At 38.2% G+C, this 20,556-nt stretch overlaps 1 protein-coding gene across 2 annotated transcripts in view; it reads right to left on the bottom strand.

Annotated features, from left to right (window-relative positions):
- Positions 1-5,394: 5,394 nt before the first annotated feature.
- GPC6 (glypican 6) overlaps positions 5,395-20,556 on the bottom strand; it is an 825,524-nt gene continuing 810,362 nt past the window's right edge. For both annotated transcript variants that reach the window (XM_066986905.1, XM_066986906.1), the window contains 2 exons: positions 19,361-19,536; positions 5,395-18,903 (listed from right to left, as the gene is read on the bottom strand). In XM_066986905.1, coding sequence (XP_066843006.1) covers positions 18,701-18,903; positions 19,361-19,536 — 379 coding nt within the window. In that variant the 3' untranslated portion in view covers positions 5,395-18,700. The remainder of the gene's footprint in view (positions 18,904-19,360; positions 19,537-20,556) is intronic.

The following is a 20,556-nucleotide window of genomic DNA, read 5'->3' on the forward strand; positions in this document are numbered from 1 at the left end:
CATAAGAAAGACTCCTGAGGTTTCAGTTTCTTTTTTTTTTTTTTTTTCCTTCTCTGTGAAAATGTCTTTCAGCGGCTTGATTTTTCTTGTGGAGGCGTTATTGCTCAGATATCTGTAACAGTTTCACAGTTGCCTCCTCTGCCTGAGCTAGCTGAAAAGCTACTAAGCACATAAAATGTTTATTGTCAGGAAAAAGGCTGATGACTGGCTTCTTTTGGGCTGGCTGCCACCAATTTCAGATAGAGCCTGAAGTGCTTATTAAACCTTCCTTGGCTGGTTTCTTTTTCATTTTAACCGCAGAATTTCAAACCCAAGCGATGCTTTTACTAACAAATCTTTCCACTTTCTTTCGGGGTGCCGAGTCCTACCATCCTGTGGCTGGCGGCTGCTCAGGGCAGGGAGACCCTGCCAGAGAGCTGCTTCTTTCTGCGTCGGCTCCTGCCGGCTGTGTGCAGCGAGAGCATCGCGAGGGGAGCCGGCGTGCTCAGCCCGTGCAGATGCACATCGAATTTACTCGCAGTCCTTAGGATCTATGTCAGCAGCTGGCTTTGTGGTTAGCAGGTGCGCTCTTGCTTGGCATGCTCTGCTCTCGCCGGTCCCCTTGGCATAGCTGTCCGGCAGAGAGGCGAACAAATGGCTTCATTTAGAGCAGCTCGATGACTGTTCGGATTCGTGTCACATCCCAAAGCGGCTGCATCTCCTCTCCATGCCTGGGAACGGGAGCTTCAATGAGATATATAGAAAGCCTTCTTCTTCTGCAGATGTGCACACCCACTCAGTGTGCCAAACCCTATGGATTTAGAATTCAGCTCAGAGCTTTGACAAATGCAACTTGTGAAGGCGAAGCACAATCCTTCCTGAGAAAAGAAAAAGCTGGATTTCTAACAGAAGGAAAAATCATTCTTTCATCCAGTCCAGATATATTCTTTCCTACTTCCTTTTCTTTGCCCTCCAACACTTTCCACCCATAATCTTAGAGAAAGTCTCATGATCTTGAAAAAAAAACATTTTTTTAAATAATGTAGAATTTGTTATTTTTGAAAGCAACATCCCAGCTAAAAAAATCTGATCAGAGACATGATACATGGAGAAAGTGATGACAGAGCTCAGTGTTCATTTGTACTGTGTCTGTCTGCTGGTAAGAAAGAAGTATACTCTGGTGACTGTGTTAGGACAGAAGAACAGAAAGATAAAAGTCTTATTTCTACTCAGAACTGAACAGGGAGGAAAAAAAGCAGCACCTTTCATTTCAGTCTTGCCTGTATCTACATTTTTTAGCTTGGCCTGGGGATTGCCTAGTCATGTTTCTCTGATGTATACTTAATTATGTTATTCAGATGGATGAATTTGTGTCAGCTCATCACACCAGCCTGTCTCATGCTCATTTTTGCCTTAGCTGCTCTCAGTCATTCAATATCAGTATAGCTGCTGTCTGGAAACCGCGTTGCTAGAAGCACTACACAAAATTGCTCCTTCTACATTTCTTGAATATTCCACAGGTTATTTCATTTGGAAGCAAAGTTAAGGACAGGTTTTACAGAGCAAAATGAATGGGAACGGGAACCTATTGAACAAGAAAATGACTGCTTGGAACATTGCCTCTGCCTGACAAATTGCAACAAATTCACTTTGCAGCCAGGGAATGTCAAACTTCTTTCCTTCCACACTTCATGGGGTATGCAGTGGAGCAGCTTTCACTAGAATAGAAACTCCTTAGTTTTGAGGTTTTTTGTAATTTGTTTTATGGAGAAGCCTCCCAGCACATTTCAACATTTCAGGATACTGTAACTACACATAAGGCAAGAATTATTGAATTGGGAAACAAAGGTTTCCAAACTTCACAACAGCTGGAAAAAGGAAAAAAAAAAAGCCTTCACAAATTTCTAGCATGTTTTCACTGCTGTGCAGTGTGTACCACTGTGTTTTCTGCTGGGAGGTGCCCCACAATCTCTCTGTTGGTCCCCCTGAGGCTTCTTCCAGTCTCCCTCCCCTCTCCTGCATTGCTTGCCTTGTCCTTTCCACCTTGCTTTACAAATATATCTATTTCACACTCCTCTAACTTTTTTACTAATATTTATAACAGCAGGAGAAGGTAGAATGAGACTTAATCCTGGCTGTATTTCTAAACAGCACTATAAAATGTGTGGCGCAAATAATTATTCCACGTGTTAACCATTTGTGTTGAATGTACTCTCGGATGTTTTAAGAATGGCTATGACTACAGTTAAAAGATGAAAGTTTTTAACATCTAATGATGAGTTTGTGAGGTGTTTCTTTATCTGTAAGAATTCTATTGCTTAATTTGTATTCATTAGTTCTTGTGCCAAAACTAGATAAACACATAATTGAAGAAAACCATTAACCACAAAAAAGCCAGGAAATAGAAACTTCATATGAAACAAAACAAAACAAAAGAAAAACAAGCAAAAAAACCCCAACAAAACAAACAAACAAAAAAAACAACCAAAGGACCCCAAAACCAGAATTGGAGTCCATACTTGGCATCTTTATCTGTTCCACTTGAAGGACATTTGTATTGCTGTTCTTTTTCCTCTCCCTTCTTTCCCACACTCACCATCATACCAAATAATTTATTTGTGGTACCTACAAATATTAAGCCTGGGCAGTGTCAGTTAGCTAGTCCTTTCTCCCAGCCCCTCATATTTTACCATCTCTCCTTGGCCTGACCCCAGAGCACGCAGCAGTGTGGGCTGGCCAGTCCCACACACACTCTCACGGGTCAGGCTGGGTCAGCTACAGCTGAACTCAGAGCTGAATGCCACCAGTCACCTGTCGCTGTACCAAAATGGGCTATGGTTTCTCCGTTTATAAGAAAACATCATTCTTCATGCAAATCCAGATTTAAGGTGAGGTTTTTTTTTTTCTTTCCCCCTGCATTTACATCATATTGTCAATCCTTGACACCTACACATACTTTATATTTGCTTGGCATCTGGTTTTGGTAGCATTCTGGTCTGTCTGAGCTTAGCAATGCATCAGAAAACATTTTAGGCCAGAGTTTTTCCTGGATTAGTGAGAACAGTTGATTGAATTTACTAATATTTCCCCTGATTTCAGAAGTCCATCTGTACTACCCATACATTCAAGTGAATGGATATGCTATGCCGAGTTGTATAAATATGATATTATGTTCAATAGTGTATTAAAACAATACACGTTAATAAATTCAGCAAAGCCTCAGGATTTAGTATATCAATATTATTTCAGTGCTAAAAGCTGTTTTTCAAATGTCATCTCTAACAAGTAGAACAAACCAGAACCTTTACTTGCCATTCAAATGAAAGCATCTGTTGTTTTCAAACAGTTAGCTAGTTATACTTTCAGTTTTTTATAATGCTTTCTCACATTTCATTCTCCTTGAATTTTATTTGCATGCTGCTGGAACAAAAATATCATAATAGACTTGCAATGTTTTGTACAGACATGAAACAAATATCAGAAACCTGACAGAAAAAAGGTCGCTTGTCATAGCATTTCTAGACTAAAGGGTTTCAGTGGTGTTTGAACAGGCAGCTAGATTTTGGACACTTTACTGAATCAAAACTCTAACAATTCACATTTTCATTCTGTTCCACCAGGATTTAAAGCAAAGCACCACTAATTAACAGAACCATGTGGTAGGTGCCTGAGAAAAGAATAATAATTAAAAGGAGTTATTAATTATCAGATTTTCCAAGCTTCCCAGAAGAGACTATACACTGTTGCAGGTAATGGCTTTTCAGGGAAGCAGTGGAATTTCAAACCGATGCTTACACAAAGCTGTCCTCAGAAAAGCAATTTTTTTTTCCTCCTTTTATATCATGAAGCATGCACAGCAAAGTTTTCCTTAGATTAAGAAAGTAAAAAATACTGCAATATTATTAGAGCCTGGAAGTAATTTTTAGGGACTGAAAACTGGAAAAGTGTTTTTTTTTTTTATTTTTTTTTATTTAAAAGCTCATTTTTTTTTGGTCTAGAATGGGAAACACAGCAGTCCCCTCTAACAAAGTGAGTGCACCCCCAACCCTGCTGGAATGATTCTTTCACTAATACTGTTTTAAAATGAGAGTATCTCTCTCAGCTCAGTGACAGACATCTCCTGAAGGTGAAGGACTTCATCTATCTTAGACAGCTACTGTGGGTATGCAGAGGTGGGTAATATATTGCCGTTAGAGACACTTAATGATGCTATGCTTTGGCTCCAGCCCCTCACCCAGAAAGGTGTGAGTTTCCTGCTGCTCTGCATAGCTGCCAGCTACATGCAGGTATCTTACATGCAATGGAAAACATGACTCAGTGAGCTCCACAGAAGTATTTGGTGCCATTTGAGATACCCTAAAAAATCCAAGATGTAATGTGTGGGAGTAGAAGATGTAGACACAGGATGTGCAACAGATCCTTTGGGCAAATGAAACACACCCCGCAGCATCCAGAATGGCACTGTTACCTCTATTTAGACTACGAAAAGCCTTCCTTGGGGTGAGCTTCAGCTCACCTAAATCTAGGTGTGTACCAGATAAGGGTGGAATTCAGCTCACCCAAATTCAGAAAATTTATTCTGTTGCCTAAACTTGGGTCTTTAACTTAATTTGAAGTTCTTGAGACCATCCAGCTTGGACGTTCAGCTGCCAATCCAGAAGGATACAGAGCCTCTGCAGGTACTCTGTTACATCTGCTGGCTCTGGGCAGATGTCTTTGCTAAACCAAACTATTTCAAATGACACTAGACAGCAATATATAGACAGCTGAACAATGCCCTTGAACTTATATCTGAATCAACAGAAGAATTTTAAGGAGGCTGTATCAACAGTTTAAAGACTTTGTATGAAATCTTAGACTCCACTGCAAGAATTAGAATGAGTCAAATGCATTAAAATGGAGAAACAAACCCCTTCTGTTTGGTAAATCCCACATTTCTTTAAGATTGATTTGCTTTAAATGGTTTTACAGTTATGTAAAAAAAAAAAGTGTTTATTATGGTTCAACAGTTGCAATAAAGTGCTACCATTAAACTAGATTGCAGTCTTATTGACTCAGAACTAAGTGAAAACAAAAATTAACATTTTTAAAACTCTTATATATAGTCAGAGAAAGCTCTTGTCTTTTGCAAGAGAGTGGATAAATAACTACTGCTTGAAATGTCATCCTTAGATGTCATGACTTTTGATACTTCCTCAATGTTCTTCATTTCTCTGACAGATTTTAGAGGTATATCACTTGCACATAGAATGTAACTGGAAAAAGAATGCTGTAGAACAAACTCCTCATAAATTATTTTAAAGATTCATCTTACCTCATTATTCTCCAGTAGCTGGCAATCATGGGATTAACACTGCTGGCCTTCAGAGAGTGCATTTCATTTTACAGCCAAGAAACCACAAGCCATGAGCCATGTACTTATGTCAGATATTTATTGTAGTCCATCAGAGAATATCAAATCCCTGTTTTCAAACCACCAATATACATTGCCTTCATGGTATGAGTGAATGGCGATGAGAATGCAAAGAACTGATGAGGATGGATAGATACGTTTAACACATCTTGTGTAAAAATGAATTGGACAATTTTAAGTCAGAGCAGTTATAGTTTTATTCTTTATATGGTAAAGCAATCTAACAAAACCAATACCATAAAAATAACTAGAATGAATAAGGCATGTCAAAGTCTTCACTGAGGTGTCAAGTATTTATACATACAGTACTAAATATTAAGCAACAGTGTAAAAGATTGCCCCATGCTTCATTGTTGTTGTAATTATGGAAGAATAAAATGTGTGTCATCAGGTGTTTTTTAAGAGAGAGACACCAAAGATATAAGCTTAAGTTTAAACAGTTAGTATCAAACTTGTTAGATATGCTTCTCCTCGAACTGGAGCCAATAGCAGACTTTCACTAGGTTCATTGGAAGGAGGACCAGAGAGGCTAGGGAAGGCGTTTCTGATCCTCCATTGCATAGTCCTCACACAGCAGAAATTACATTGTTTCATTGCTGTGTCATTGCTGTGACACCTTTAACTTTAGGTTGAAGGAAGTTACATTACAGAGTCCTTATCCAAAAAACATGGGAATAGTTCCCTCACCAAAAATGACTGATTCTGATCAGCTGTCCTTAATACTTGGATTAATGGGCTGCGTGCAAACCACCTGCTTGAGCATTGTACATGTCTGTAATGGTTTCTAAACTGAAAATAATCACAAATCATTCACACAGCTTACTATACCATGATGCCAGACCTTGGTACTGTCAACAGAGAGAAGTAGGAGAAAAAATATATGCACCTACAGCAGGTGGAGAGTATGGGTTTCCCCATTTCTCTCTGTTGACAGCATAGACAGACAAAATCTCATGGCGTTGAGAGGCAGATAGTTTGACTTCCTCATTTCTTTCTTGACATTGCATGGCACAGTAATTGTTGCAGCTGAGTACCTGTAATAGGCGGTCTGCATATGACTTTGTGTGTTGTATCAATAAGACTTTCCTGATAAGCAATCCAATCTTTTTCAGCTGAGATATTGTGCTCTCTGCATGGAGAGTTAATTAATCATAGATTCTATATTTTAATGCTTTATCAGTCCAATTAAGGTAAGATGAATATAAAGGTCAATGTATTTTCTTGTTTAACCAAAGAAAGTCTATTTCTCATAATAAAGACAACTGGAAAAACTGTTTTCTAACATTTTTAACACTGCTTTTGTGGAGATACACTGGTAAAGAGTTTGCTGTGAATTTGAAAAGAATATCCTTAAGAAATACTAATCAGAATTAAACTTTCACCTAGTGATCAGAATTTTATGTAATGGTGTCTTAACAAAAGCAAAGCTTTGGCTAGTAATCAGTGACAATCAATTAGACTTTCCAACAAGCCATTGGAAATTTAAAATATGCACATGAATAAACAGTAGAATAACGCTATGAGAGAAATAACTTGCCTTACACTGTTGTCAATGAAAATACATACTCATTAATATATGTATACTATGAAGGAGAAAAACTAACAAGGTACACCTTGTCTGAAAAGCATTAGGTAGATAACATTTGCAGGCAAAAGACAGGGCAAATAAAGTTAATCTTTAAGAATGCTAGCTATTGTCTCAGTCTGTTACTGAATATTACAATCCTATCCTAACTCTCAAATGTGTTGTAAGCACTAAAAAATGATTTTTTCAGTAGGCAGCAAAAGGAAGTATTGATTTAGAAAATAAAATGTATGGCCTTTTTCAAATGCCTTTGTCTAGGAACACAATATTGCACCAGGCAAAATTACCTTGGCTGAGCAACAAGGTCTTCTAATGCCTATATTTTAGGAAGATGCATTACAAAAAATGAGTTTAATAGAGGGTTATTCATTATCTGGTAGTAATTTAAGGTACATGAAGGAAGCAGGCATAGCGCTACAAATATATATATATGTAAATGACTGTTAATACAACCCTTCCAACAAAATATCCCTGCAGTCTAACTTTTCTTACTAATGGACAGAAACACAGCAGTTTACAGTTTAACTGTTCTGTGATTTTCAAATATCATCTTTAACATCCTTGACATGACAAATTGTGAAAGAAACAAGCATAAGAAACACAGAATTCATTATAAGTCTTGAGGGAAGAAATGGTATTTACATTACTGATCACTGCTTTGTGAAAACCACATTAACTGTTGTGCACTGGACTTAGTAAAGACTCCAGGGGAAATGGAAAAGCAATGGGCTGAACAGTACCATCTGAAGTTGTCTTGAAAATGTCAGACATTTCCCTTCCTTTTATCCACAGGGAAATCTGAATGCATTTCTACTAATCAAAACTTTGTGGAGGAAAGTGTGTGGAAAGGAAAGATGTGATGAAAAAGATCCAGTGGCTACGAGAATAATCCATTGGGTATTGTGGTGTCATGTCGTTCTTGGATGATGGACAGTGGCAGTATGATTACAAATCTGTAACTCAGTCAAGGGGGGTGTGTGTCAGATGATACCATTAGGAGCGAGAGCTGATCTCTGTCGGTTATGAATTTCATCGTAATAAAAAACACAACCAAATAGGGTGGCAGTTCTGATAATCAATATTTTACCCAATTCATGTTTGAAGGATGTATTTTCATAAATATGGAAAAGTCATCATTTACTGATTATTGTAGCCTGAAAGGAAGGAGGCAGGGGTTCTGAAAAGCTTAATGAACTTTTACAAGTTTTTCTGTGTTCAAAGCAAAAGCAAGAAATAATGACATTCAAAACAGTAAAGCCCCAAAATACTGTGAATGAGATACCATTTCGGTTGCTGTTTTTATCTCAATAGCTCTCTCTCTCTTTCTCCCTCCCTCCCCCTCTCCCTCATGTTTTCCGTACTAGTACCAGCAGATGTTGCCAAATAACATCTGTGGACTCACACTTTCTACAATTATTTCAGAAAATTGCAACGACATTTATAGAGACACAAGTTATAATAATCTCGAAAGCAGAAGTCCCTGCCTCGTACTCTCCTCTTTATGTCTGTGTCAAGTATTATGGTAAATGGAGTCCTTCCAATGCCCTTTTATATCATATGAACTTGCAAATTACTGGCTTGTGGCTGCATTCATATAGATATATATGTGTGTATATGTGTAAATAAATGTGTATATAGGGAGCAATATGCATGCCCACATATAATATGTGAGTATGCCATTCTCCGAAATATAAAAATGAAAACAAAGTGGAAGAGCAGAAGACATAGAAAATCAGACATTGAATGGGTGCCTTACAACTAGGACTTTTGGTTTCTGCCACATTTCAAGTACCAGCCCCCAAAAGGTAGTCTGGGGAAAGAAAAAGGATTTCCTCTTTATGGAGTCCCAGGAGATGGCAGGACTTACAGAGGAAGATGCACTTAATTATTTTCAGCTTTTAAAAAGTTATTTTCTGCCACATAACAATCAACTATTTTGCAAGAAGTGTATTAGTGGTTTGTTAGCAGTATCCTGTGCATATTAACCTTGCCTGCTCTACTGACCTCTTCAAAAAATGTGTACTTTCCTTTCATTGATGCAGTAAGGGCTGAGAATGACAAAAAATACGTGCATTAATGATTAAACCTGAAAGGTATTTTTATCTCTGCTCTCGCTCTTGAGGCACTATAGTAATCTGGTCTCAGCCCTTCAGAGATGTGCACCTCACTCCTCACTAACTCTCTGAGATGACTTGAGCCCCTGCACTGCTTTTACCAGCCTTGGAAAGGCATCTGGGTTTTTAGGAAAGACGTGTTTGAGCTCCATCCCCTTGTGTATATGGACAATGAAGGCAGCCACAATGCCTGTTCGTAGCTAGGAACAGGTTGAAAAGTCTTATAAGGAATAATATAAACATAACAGCATTAGGCAGAATTCAGCACAGTGAATGTACGTTGGGTGTACATCTAGTTACATCAGGATTGGTTTGGCCCAGAAACGAAGGAGTCATTATACTGTGACGTCCTACCTGGGACTCCTGTCCAGGCTCCCCACTCCATCATTGGCATGAAGAAGAGGCACCGTTGTGCCAACAAGGGGAAGGACAGGGGAGAGTCTGAGAGAGTCCTGGATCTCCTCATTCTCACCAGCAGCATCTACCTACAGGCACTTAAGTGAGGTGCCTAAATGACAGAACTTGTCATCCCAGGCTGCCTGTGTAGGGAAGAGAGAGAAGCTCCAACCCAGCTTTGGAGGTGCCCATCTCTTCTGACTAACTGCAGAGACCTAGAAAGACAACCCTGCCAAGTGCTGTGCTCCCTGAAGTGCCTAGTGCTAGGTGGGATGACCCTAGGCCTTAAGACACAGCTGGTTTTCTTGAAGACAGGAAAGGAAAAGGAGTGGGCGGGAAAGGATTTAAAGCCTGAGAAGACATAAGCATCGCCCATCAGGAAGGTCTTGGTGCTCTTGGCACTGTCACCTCTTCTTGCTTCCAAGCTCTAAGTCTTGAAATGGATTGAAAGTGCATTTACAGCTAATAATGCAGAGCTTTTCTAGTCTGTGTATCATACTTAGTAATCCTAAGGCTGTATATGATTGTAGTGGAAAGAAAAGTCTAGTGTTGCATCCGAAGTAATTATTATAAAAAGCTATATACAGAAAAAAATTCAATTGCATTAGCCCTACAGAAAGTGACTTAAGGCATTTTACACAAAAAAATATTGGGCTCTGTGAAATCTATCTCACAAATGTATCAAAACAATTGTATATATTTTTCTGATCCTGTCCATGGTACATTACTTCTCTGAAGTTATAAAGCCATAAAGAACCTTTTCCTTAAAAGTTCAAACTCTGCCTTGCTACACTGCTATACACACACACACTGTTATATGCTGCTAAATAATGTATCATTATAAGTAGTATTTGGAAATGAGAGAACTTGGGATTTTTCTTTGACTTTCGTTTTGATTGGAACTCTCCTAAAGCTGAAGCTGTATCATTTAGTTTCAGGTATGATCTATAAACAGAATCTGTAGTCTTATTTATTTATTTATTTATTTATTTATTTATTTTGGTGTCAGATTAAGCTGAAATGTTAAAATTGGATCTGTAGAAAAGCAGGTTTAATGTTTAATGAGACTTTCTCAACTCAGCCCTATTTCTGTGTAAAACCAATTTTATTCTAAACTTGACTTGCCTTCAAACATCCCCTCCATCAACTCACATTTACCTATTTTAAATACTAAACTAGAAATACAGCATCAAAACTGGAGCTAACAATTTGCATGCTTTCAAGCAATGTTCATACATCTGGAGTCGTAAAAGTTTAACAGGCAACTATAAATGTCAATTGAAACCCAAATCAAGACATCTGACCTGTTTCAATTACACACTTTCTTTGAATTTACTAAATGTAACAAAATTGCTAGTGGAAATTAAACGATATTGCTTACCAACAAAGCAAAGTAACCAGGGAGGAGTCTGTATATAGATGTCCATCATTTTATGTAGTTTGAGATCTCTGAACATCTGAATGCAAACTATTCATTTGTAAATGTGCTTTCAGATTAGGTAAAAGTTGGAAAGAAGCTTCAGAATATTTTGGAGATGCAAGTGCTCCCTTCCCCACCTCCCACCATGTACATACACATATTCAGAAATGATCTGCAAAATATTCAATATTCTTGCAGTCTCAAGCTCAACCAATAGCATAAAGCTGAAATCTGAACTCCTCCAATTTCTCTTTGGGTAGATTTTTAAGAGTGTTCATCACTCCACAGTTCATACAAGCAGACAAAGATAGACCAACTACTTAAATTTTGTCTGTGTTATCTAAAGACTGTAACAGTTCATCTATAATTATGTTACATGCATATAATATAATATACACATAGCCAGTAAGAAAGTAAATCAAATGAAATTGTAAATGTTAAATAAAATGAAAGGAAAAAAATAAATCCATCACCAAACTTCAAAACAATCAGTTACAAAATGGATATGAAATGTTTCCTGACAGCGTTACCTGTTCAGTTAATCTTGCTACAGAAAATCTACAAATTCCTTGCCATTGGCTTTGCTGGCTCATCAGCACAGCAGACAGTAATGAAATACAAAGTACATGCTATAGTTACAGGGAAGAAAAAAAATTTTGCCACAACTGAATAAGTCAAAATGTAATCTATAAATTGTAATGCTGCATTAGATTGAAAAAAAGATTTATCTCAGGTGGTGAAGAACATGCTCCTGATAGTATATGTTTGGAATGGAAAATAAAAGGTAAAGGTAGGTCCTGCTAAAGCCTGGAAAACAAACAAACAAACAAACAAACAAATCATAAAGAGAAGTGGACCAGATCTCTTTGTTGGTACATCTGTTGTCTGAAAATAAAAGAAAAAAGAAAAAAAAAAAAAAAAAGCTTGAAGTGTTACCAAAGGCATAGCGCTCTGGGGAAGGGAGATAGAAAATCCAGTGAGCTAAAATGACTGAAAAGAGTTCAGCCTGGAGAAGAAAACAGTCATGGGGACCCTGGTGACTCAAAGACAGACAAGGATGTGTGGCACGCAGGAGGAGGGAGAGCCACAGAAAGCTTAGAAATGTTTATCATCAGAAAACACTCGTTTGCTAAAAAGGATTTTTTTTTTTTTCTCGAGTGCACTAGCTTTGATGAAACATTAATTTTGAAAGATTTTTCAGGTCCAGGATACTTTGAGGGCACAGAGGGGAGAAATACCACAGCTCACCTATAACCTGGTGTTTGGACTATTTAGTGGAATTTGGGAGACCCCTGCTAAACCTTGGTTCAATGACTGGAGTTTGGGTTTTCTCCTAAGTCCACACGAGGGACCTCTTTAGTCTTGAGAAGAAAACTCACTGGATGTGTAATGGAATTAAGTTATTTTTGTGAGAATGCAAAGGACTTGTGTTACTAAATAATTTATACTTTCATAGAAAAAGTTAGGAAAGACATAGAAGTCTGTTTTCGGTAGTAAATTCTTCCTCACACACTGGAAGATAATTAGGCAAAGCACCTGGAAATGAAGATGAGAGAGAGAAAGAGATACCTTGCAGAAGAGTAGAGAAACATCACTGACTTGTTACATTGTGTCTTTGCTATGTACACAAGTGGATGGTTTTAACTGGATTACACAGAAAATTCACAGACAGTAGGTAAAGGTAAGAGCTGGACAGCAGTGAGGAGCCCTGGACATTCCTTGTGTGACTTAACAACAGCTAAGCTCTTACAGTCATGTATCTGCCCGGTGTCACTGTGAAGTCGTTGCTCCTCTCACTCACTCCTCAGTTGTCTCTCCAAACATTTTGGAAGAATGCAGTCCCTGCTGGCAGGGAGAAATGGCCCTCCCAGGAGGGTCCTTGCCTCGGGTGATCTGAGTGGGAGCTCAACAGAGCCCTGGGCAGGGTTAGAAGCAGCTCCAGGAGGGAGAGCAGCATAACTGCCTAAATGACTAGCCTCTCACTTTGAAGAAGGTACATTTCTTCCCATCTTGCCTGCCACTAGGAACTAAAAGCCTTATACATTTTTTTTTCATAAAATTGTACTTTTTTTTTTTTTCTTTTCTTTTTCAGAGGAAGTACATTTGTCTTCCCTGGAAATTTGGCATTAAAAGGTCTTCAGAGGTACTGACAGAAGGTACTCCACTATATCTAAGATAAATGGTTGACATTCCGTACTTTTTTTTTTTCTAATGATGAATAGATACTTTTATTTTCTTCATCCTTTGCAAGAAAAAGGACAACTTCTTTTGGTAATGCATCTGTTCTTAATTTGATAAACAAACTACACCACTGGATGATTAAAGTGATTAAAGCATGAAAACTCACAGATATCCTGGTGCCAGAATAAAGGAGGATAAATAAGCAGAAAAAAATAATTCCAGTGTGCCATGAGACAGAAGCCTTTCAACCATGTTGTGCTGTTAAGTATCAATGCTACATAATCAAAAATAAGTTGAAAGGAGAGATGATTGAAACACTGTCCTATTTTCTATATAAAAATCAATGGTTTGTTTAATGGTCCAAGCTAAGGACAAACCTATGTGACTTTCTTCAACTTCTGGGAAGTCCAGAGACCTCAGCTGTGGGGAAGCTGGGCATGAAGACTGCAACTGCTTTGAAGTAAAGTTTGGAAACACACGTGAGGATGCTAATGTCACCTTTTAATGGACAATGTTGCTGTTTTTCTGAGAGTCAGAAAGACATCAAATATGAACAGCTTCCAGAAAAAAGGACTTACTTTACTCTGCCTTTTTGTAGCCCAAATCCTTGTTTCACTGAAGCCAATGACAAAGCTCTCATTTACTTCAGTGAGGGATGGGATGGGATTTCACAAGTGCAATGCAGCGGTTGCATGCGATGCACAATCAGAGCTGTAAACTATGCAGGAAGTTCAGCAGAAAAAGGAGTAAGTACTTGCAGTGAATGCTTCATATTACACTGACTAATAATGCTCAAGCGATTGTTTAGTTATATTGGTCAGCAAGTTTAAATACAATAGACTGACAGAAAATGGTCTGACTAGATTAATTTGAGACCATCTCTCTTGCTTGATGCTAGAAGTTTATTTTAAAAGTCAATATTAAAGTTTTTGGTTCTCCATTAGGTCTCCTATGCTTTTCATTGGATGAGAAAAGGGTTAATAACATACTGCTTATCTTTCATGTACACTGTTATCACGACACTATGGTCTCTATCAGTATTTTTTTCAAAAAAGATTCATAATTACACATGTTAATATGATAATCACAGACCATGTGAGTAGCTGGAACGGAAACATTGCCCTATTTGGTGCATCACCTGCTCCAATTTTCCTGAAAGTATGCATTGCTGTTCTAATGCATTTTGACAACATATTCTCAACCCTACAGCTAAGCCTTAGCCTTTCAATTTCCCTTTGAAATTAGGGCTTTTGCGATGCTATGTTTTGCTGATGTTATTTCTATTCATTCTCATCTAGCAGGTTTGAAAATTTGTGGGTTAATATAGTAAATACTAGCTTTGTGGTTTGAGAAATGTGAATTTGTTCTTAATATCTGAAGTCTGTCCAGACGTTTGTTTCCATAACGAAACTGTAGAAACATGATTTTTCCATCAGAATCATTCTACAATTTCCTGTATTCAGTTTTAATGGATTATCTTTGGGAGTGAATTAAAAACAAATAACACAACTCGCATTAGTGCTGTAACTTATTTCTTTTTATGTTGAAGTAATAAAAAAGTCTCATTGAATAAGTATAGTTACATTTGATAATGATTCAGGGTCAGTTAGCAAAATGAAGGCAACTGCTACCTGCTGAGACCATGTACATGGAGCCTACCTCCCAAGAACAGCTCTTGCTCATAGCCATTTTGCACGGAAGCAACTCAAACAGGTTCACACAGCTGTGGGAATGTGCAGCTGTAATGATCCTTGCTAAAATCACACAGAACTGGGCTGATTTGTATGACTGAGAATCCGATTTTGTGAGCTTTCTGTGGACAGAGGTCTGTGATGCTTTTAGGGAACTGGGATAGATCAGCCCTTAACAGAACCCTGGGGCACAGGTTCTTCTGTTCTTACTCTTTAGTGGGAATTTTCTATCCTCTCTTTTCAATTATTTCTGATTCTCTTTTCTGAAACGCCTAAGATGTAGCCAGACCTCAGGTAGTTTGCTCTGCAGTTACAGGAGTGTGCACAAAGTCATCAGTAGAAAAAACCTGCAGTACACTAAACACTAAAAATTTGGGCCAATGCAAAATCAATTTAATTAATAATGAAGTGGAAAACCTTGCAGGGCTCTTTAGCACTGGCTATGTGATTCATTGCATCTGATTTTTAAAGAACCTCCTCTTTAAAGAACATATAAAGGCAAGAACCGGGTTGCACAGCATAAAGGGTTTATACAGTAAAAGGATTTTTCCTTAGAAATGGTGTCCTTTTTTCTTGAACAGGTAATTGTCTTCTTTATTATTCCTTTACCAGCTGTTAGCAGAAGAGAAATATTTGAATTGTGGCACATGAAAAAATTACCTTAAAAGAAGAGTTATTGGATGTAAAGGAGGTGCAAATAGAAGTGCTGGAAATTATGTAGATTCTCGCATTTATGAACATGACTGTTCTTCCTTTTCTTTCCTTCCTCCCCAATTTCATTTGCTCTGTAGATTTAATAGCTCTCTTAATCTCAGAGAAATACAACTTGTAAAGAGAATATTCAACCTTCTGGGACTATTAAAGAAATGTATGCCTAATACTTCATGCAAAGGGATCTCCATCTCCTGACAAGATACTGCCACGCATAGTAGAAAAATAAACAAAAGAATAATATGAAAGACATAAATTTCTGACAGAACTCCCACGAGACAATCACATTTCAGCAGAGACCAGTTGGGTTTATTTACCATCAGTTTGTAAGATTCAGCCCAAGCAGAGCGGGGCCCCTCCTGCAACCTCCTTGCTAGGACATTTACCCCCCTCCGAGAACAGCCATCAGCAAGCCCCTAGTTCCTAGCAATCCCTCTTACTCCTTGCACATGATCCATGGAGGTCTACAAATAGCTGAGGGCACACTGGACACCCAGTTCACACACCAGATCATCAAACCCACAGTCATCAGATCAGCTAACCCCAGGCCAAGCCTAACACAAAGACCCTTGGAGTCCACCAGTGTGAAGCAGCTACAGTGGAGGACCTGCCTCAGGGGCTGGATTTCATTACCTGTCAATAAACTTCCAGGCCCAGAATAAGCTGATGGAAATAGTATCAGTTGCCATGGAATAAATACACAATGGGGTAATAAAAATGAAACTCAGCTTGTTCTGAAACAAGGTTGCTGAGGAGGAATAGCACAAAAAAGATGTGTATATAGGTAGAAAGAGATGGACCGGGGAGAGTTTTATTTTACAGGACTCTCCTTGTAGGAGGATGTATATGCAAGTTCGCAAAAAAACAAAACAAAACAAACAAACAAAAAACAACACAAAGAACCAAAACTCAAAGAGAAGATCCTCTGCTCAGTACCTGCTGCACCATGGTCAACAAAAAAGCCTGTGAGAAATGGCTTAAACACTGCTTAACTTTCTGAAGGTATTAAGTGCTGAATCATGAGGTCCTCTCTAGAGTGAGCCAACGGAGTTGCAGGAAACACTGCTAAGGCTGGTGTAGGACATGCATGGTCTGAACATCTAGCCAGTGACTCCTGCACACTAGGTTGGACCAAGAAGAATAGATCATTATACTGCAAAGTAAACAAATGAAAAAAAAATACTTTTTTTAGACATACTGTATAGATAGTTTGTAAATACTTTTTGGTAAAAGTGCTTAAGTATCCTTTATCCTAATGTGCTGTGTGTTTTCTACTTTAATTTCGTGCCTAAATCGATAGCTAATTATAATTTGACAAGAAAAAGAGATTGCAATGGATATGATCTACCTGCTCTGTTGTTAAATTGTTATGTGGTTGGATGACTTTGCAATGTTTTCATAATTTGTCTATACCATTTCCAGAGTCACCATAAGAATCAGGAAATGAGTTTCTGGTGAATCATTTCAGCACCACACAGAATTGTCACAGAAGCCCTTTGTCTGTGGCTGATGGAGGAGGGAAGTCTTTGATGTCTGCTTGTTGACACTCATTTGTCCAGGATTTAAATAGCTTCCATCTCAGGTCTTACAATCAGATGCAAATCACGGAAACTCTATCCAGGACCACAGCCATCCAAGCAATGATTATTAAAGCAATGTATCCTTGAAGAATCTGCAAGTAAAATTGCCTTCACAAATGACATCCGTGTCCTTCTCTAGGCCTATCACACAAATTCCCATGCTCACACAAATACACAAGGTTGAGAGAGGTTTTCTCCCCCACCCTGCAAACCTGTTAAGAAATGGACAACTGGATATGTAAAAAATTCTCTTCTTTGATTTTCATGCTGACCAGTCATTAAAGGGTTGCTTTTCAGAGTAGCACAAAAAAAGAAGAGCTGGTTGACCAAACATTTTTTTTCTTTAGAAAGAAGTGTCAACCCTGAGCTTGTAATTAAGAAGTTAAAATCTGTGATTTATATATATATTTATATATATAAAAATAGATGATCATACTAAGACTAAAAAAGTGAAAGAAATCTCCATGTCAGTACTATATACTTGTTTGTTCTGAAAGTTGTAGAAGAAATCCTTGTGATACTGAAATTAACTGATATGAAAGATGTAGTTAGATGTGAAACACACTATTGATCCGGTCGCTGTTGTTAGTCCATTAGAGAATTGCCATCTTGGTAGGATAATAAACATAGTAGCAGAAAGTCCTAATCGATGTCAGAACAGTGACAAAAGGAAAGAGATTTTATCACAAGAGATTATTTTCTGTCCAAACCCTTGAGGGGAGATTTATCAGGAAAGTTGTTTAGCATTACCACCACGGCTGATGGCGAGCTATGTGGAAATCTGTGCCAATTGTATAACATGGATAAATACTAAAAGAAGCTAGGCAAAATCGTGCTACTACTCTTTTTTTTTCTTTCTTTTTTTTTTCATTTTTTTTTTCTGGGTGTTAAGATTTAAATCCTAAGAAATTGTAACATGATATTCTGAAGCTAGTGGAGTTACTGTCATACTAAAAGATAAACTTATTTTTCAACTTTCTATACCTTCATACCAATCTGATGTGGTTGGCAGATGGAGTGCAAGACATTCACCGTTGAGACAAACTTTTGTGTCGGAAAAAAATCCAGACTGCCTCCCTATAGCAATGATCATTCTGATGACGTGAATCATCCCACAGAAGTTCCTAAAAGAAACCTGGCTGTCAGTGAAGAACAGTTGCATTTTTTTTTTCTTTCTTGTCTTTTGTTTTGTTTTGTTGTGTTGATTTTCAGTTGAAATGCAGCAGACTTGAGTTAGGCCCAATTCAGAAAGAAACTGTTTTCTTGGTTTCCCTCCCACACCTTTTTTTTTTTTTTCTCATCAGGGAAAAAAAAATCGCTGTAAGATCCTTTTACTTCTGCAGCATAAAAGGAAGTGAAGCTCAAAAAGTCTTCTGTAATAAAGATCTGAGAAAGAATTCTCTCAAGATTGGACATTGTCTTCAGAGATATCTGCAAAAAACAGGAAGCAGTTCAGTCTGGCACCTGGTACTCTTTGGGAAAACAAAAAGGGAAGCAGGTTGCAGTACTGCTCTCTTCTCATAGAAAACTGCAAGTGTTTGTGGCATGGTCCATCGTCCAAGAGTGTAAGAAAAGAAGGAAGTTGGCTGTTTCTTTAGCTAAAACACAGTTTCTCCGACCAGATCCAGGATTATCTCCATTGTCTCTGCAGTACGAGGCTGATGAAGACGATAAGCAACATCTGCAGTGACCGGCCAGGCTGCGTGGCTGAAGCTTCCACCTCCCTCCTGTCGGAGTCAACAGGCGGTGCTTCGGTTGTGATGAAATCGAACTCAGTGGGACAGATGTCGTCTGTACAGCCGCTTCCGCTGCCGGAGCCACTGGTCTCATCACCTGGTGCATAATGAGAGAAACAGGGTGAGGGCCCTGGGTTAAAGCTGTTGTCCCTTTCTTTGTTCCTGTCCCACCCGGTGCCCTGGTGGGGATGAACATCATGGGAAAGCATTTGGGGTAGTAACTTTCATTCAATAAAGCATCCGAATGAAAGCTGCTGTTATTTAATTAGGTGTTGAAATGCCCTTCTGAAAAAGGAGTGGACTCCCCTAATGGAAATTAATGGAAATACAGCATAATGGAAAACCCTCAGTGTTTTGATGCACTTGATATGATGATAAACAAGGGAAGCAAAAGGAACAAATATGTAATTGGGATTTTGTGGAACAGAGTAAGACTTTTTTTTATGTTGTCAGAAGCAGAGAGCACAAACACAAAGGAAAACCATTTAAATGGGAATGATTTATTAATGTATTTCAAAAATATGGTTATTTAATGACAGCTAATGGTTTCTTACTTGTATCCTGGAAGTTGACATCATTTCCATTATACGCATTCTTCAGTTTGTTAGTCATGACACGTAAAGCCATGATTTGTTGTCGAATGAAGGTGTCTGGCCTTGTGATGTCCACATCTACTTCTGGATTGTTGATTTGGTTGGTCAAGCCATCATTCATAATTTCAGGCAAGTATCTATATGGTAGGGTGAATGATTAGTTTGAATGCAGTACATTGCAGAAATAGACTGAACAGTAAATGCTCTAAAAAGCAATTTGACACCAATAATGATTACGCAGTTCTTTAGCAGCTCCACTGAAACCATGTTAAAAATATGTTTTTAATTTTACAGACTCTAAAGGCTCTTTTAAGTATCCTGGCTGTGTGGAAAGAAGAAAGGATTTAAGCTCTCCAACCTCATAACTATTCACATACTCCCCAGCACGTGCACCGACTGTAATCTATGGAAGAGATTCACCATCCAGCAGTAAGTCACTGCACATCCTGCACTGATATGAACAGTTGTGCACTAAGTTAAACATCCAGCCGTGCATTCTTCTGTTTTTATTTCTTGGTGCTTAAAAATTATGAACTCCTTTGTTATATATAGTGTATTTGTTTTGAGATAGTTCAGAAGCCAATCTTGAGGCCTTATACCCTCCTTGATTAAAGGAAGTACTTAATTCATTTTCTTCTCCAGTCCTTCCTCACATTCTTTTTTTTTGACCACAGTGAACTCCAGCACATCTGACATCCAGACTTATAAATGGTGGTGGTAATTCACCAGACTCCAGTATTCTCTTTCATTCAGTCCTTATTCCTTACAAATGGGCTATGGGTGCATCTTCCACATACTTCGTGCATAACATATTTAAGGTATGGCATTTCCTATCCATCCACATATCTGAAATTTTTATTCAGGCTTCTAGCTTATCTTTTCTTGATTACTGCAGCATTCCCTTCTATGACCTTGGCAAATGCAGTCTTATGCGGCTCACAGGGATCAAGAGTGTTTTTGCAGATCTCTCTCCTAGAAAATCAGCCTATTCCTCCAATCATTCTACAGTAAAAATCTCCATCATCTTTTGTTAAGTATGCACACTTTGTCCCTTGCTGCTCTCTGTACTCATAGGTACTCCTTATAGGCATCTGCAAAGCTACCTTATTTCTGACTTTGAATTGCTGTAAAAAATTATCTGTGCCTTTTACAGCTGC

This window comes from Anser cygnoides, chromosome 1, assembly GCF_040182565.1.
Source record: "Anser cygnoides isolate HZ-2024a breed goose chromosome 1, Taihu_goose_T2T_genome, whole genome shotgun sequence".
NCBI classification, from domain to species: domain Eukaryota; kingdom Metazoa; phylum Chordata; class Aves; order Anseriformes; family Anatidae; genus Anser; species Anser cygnoides.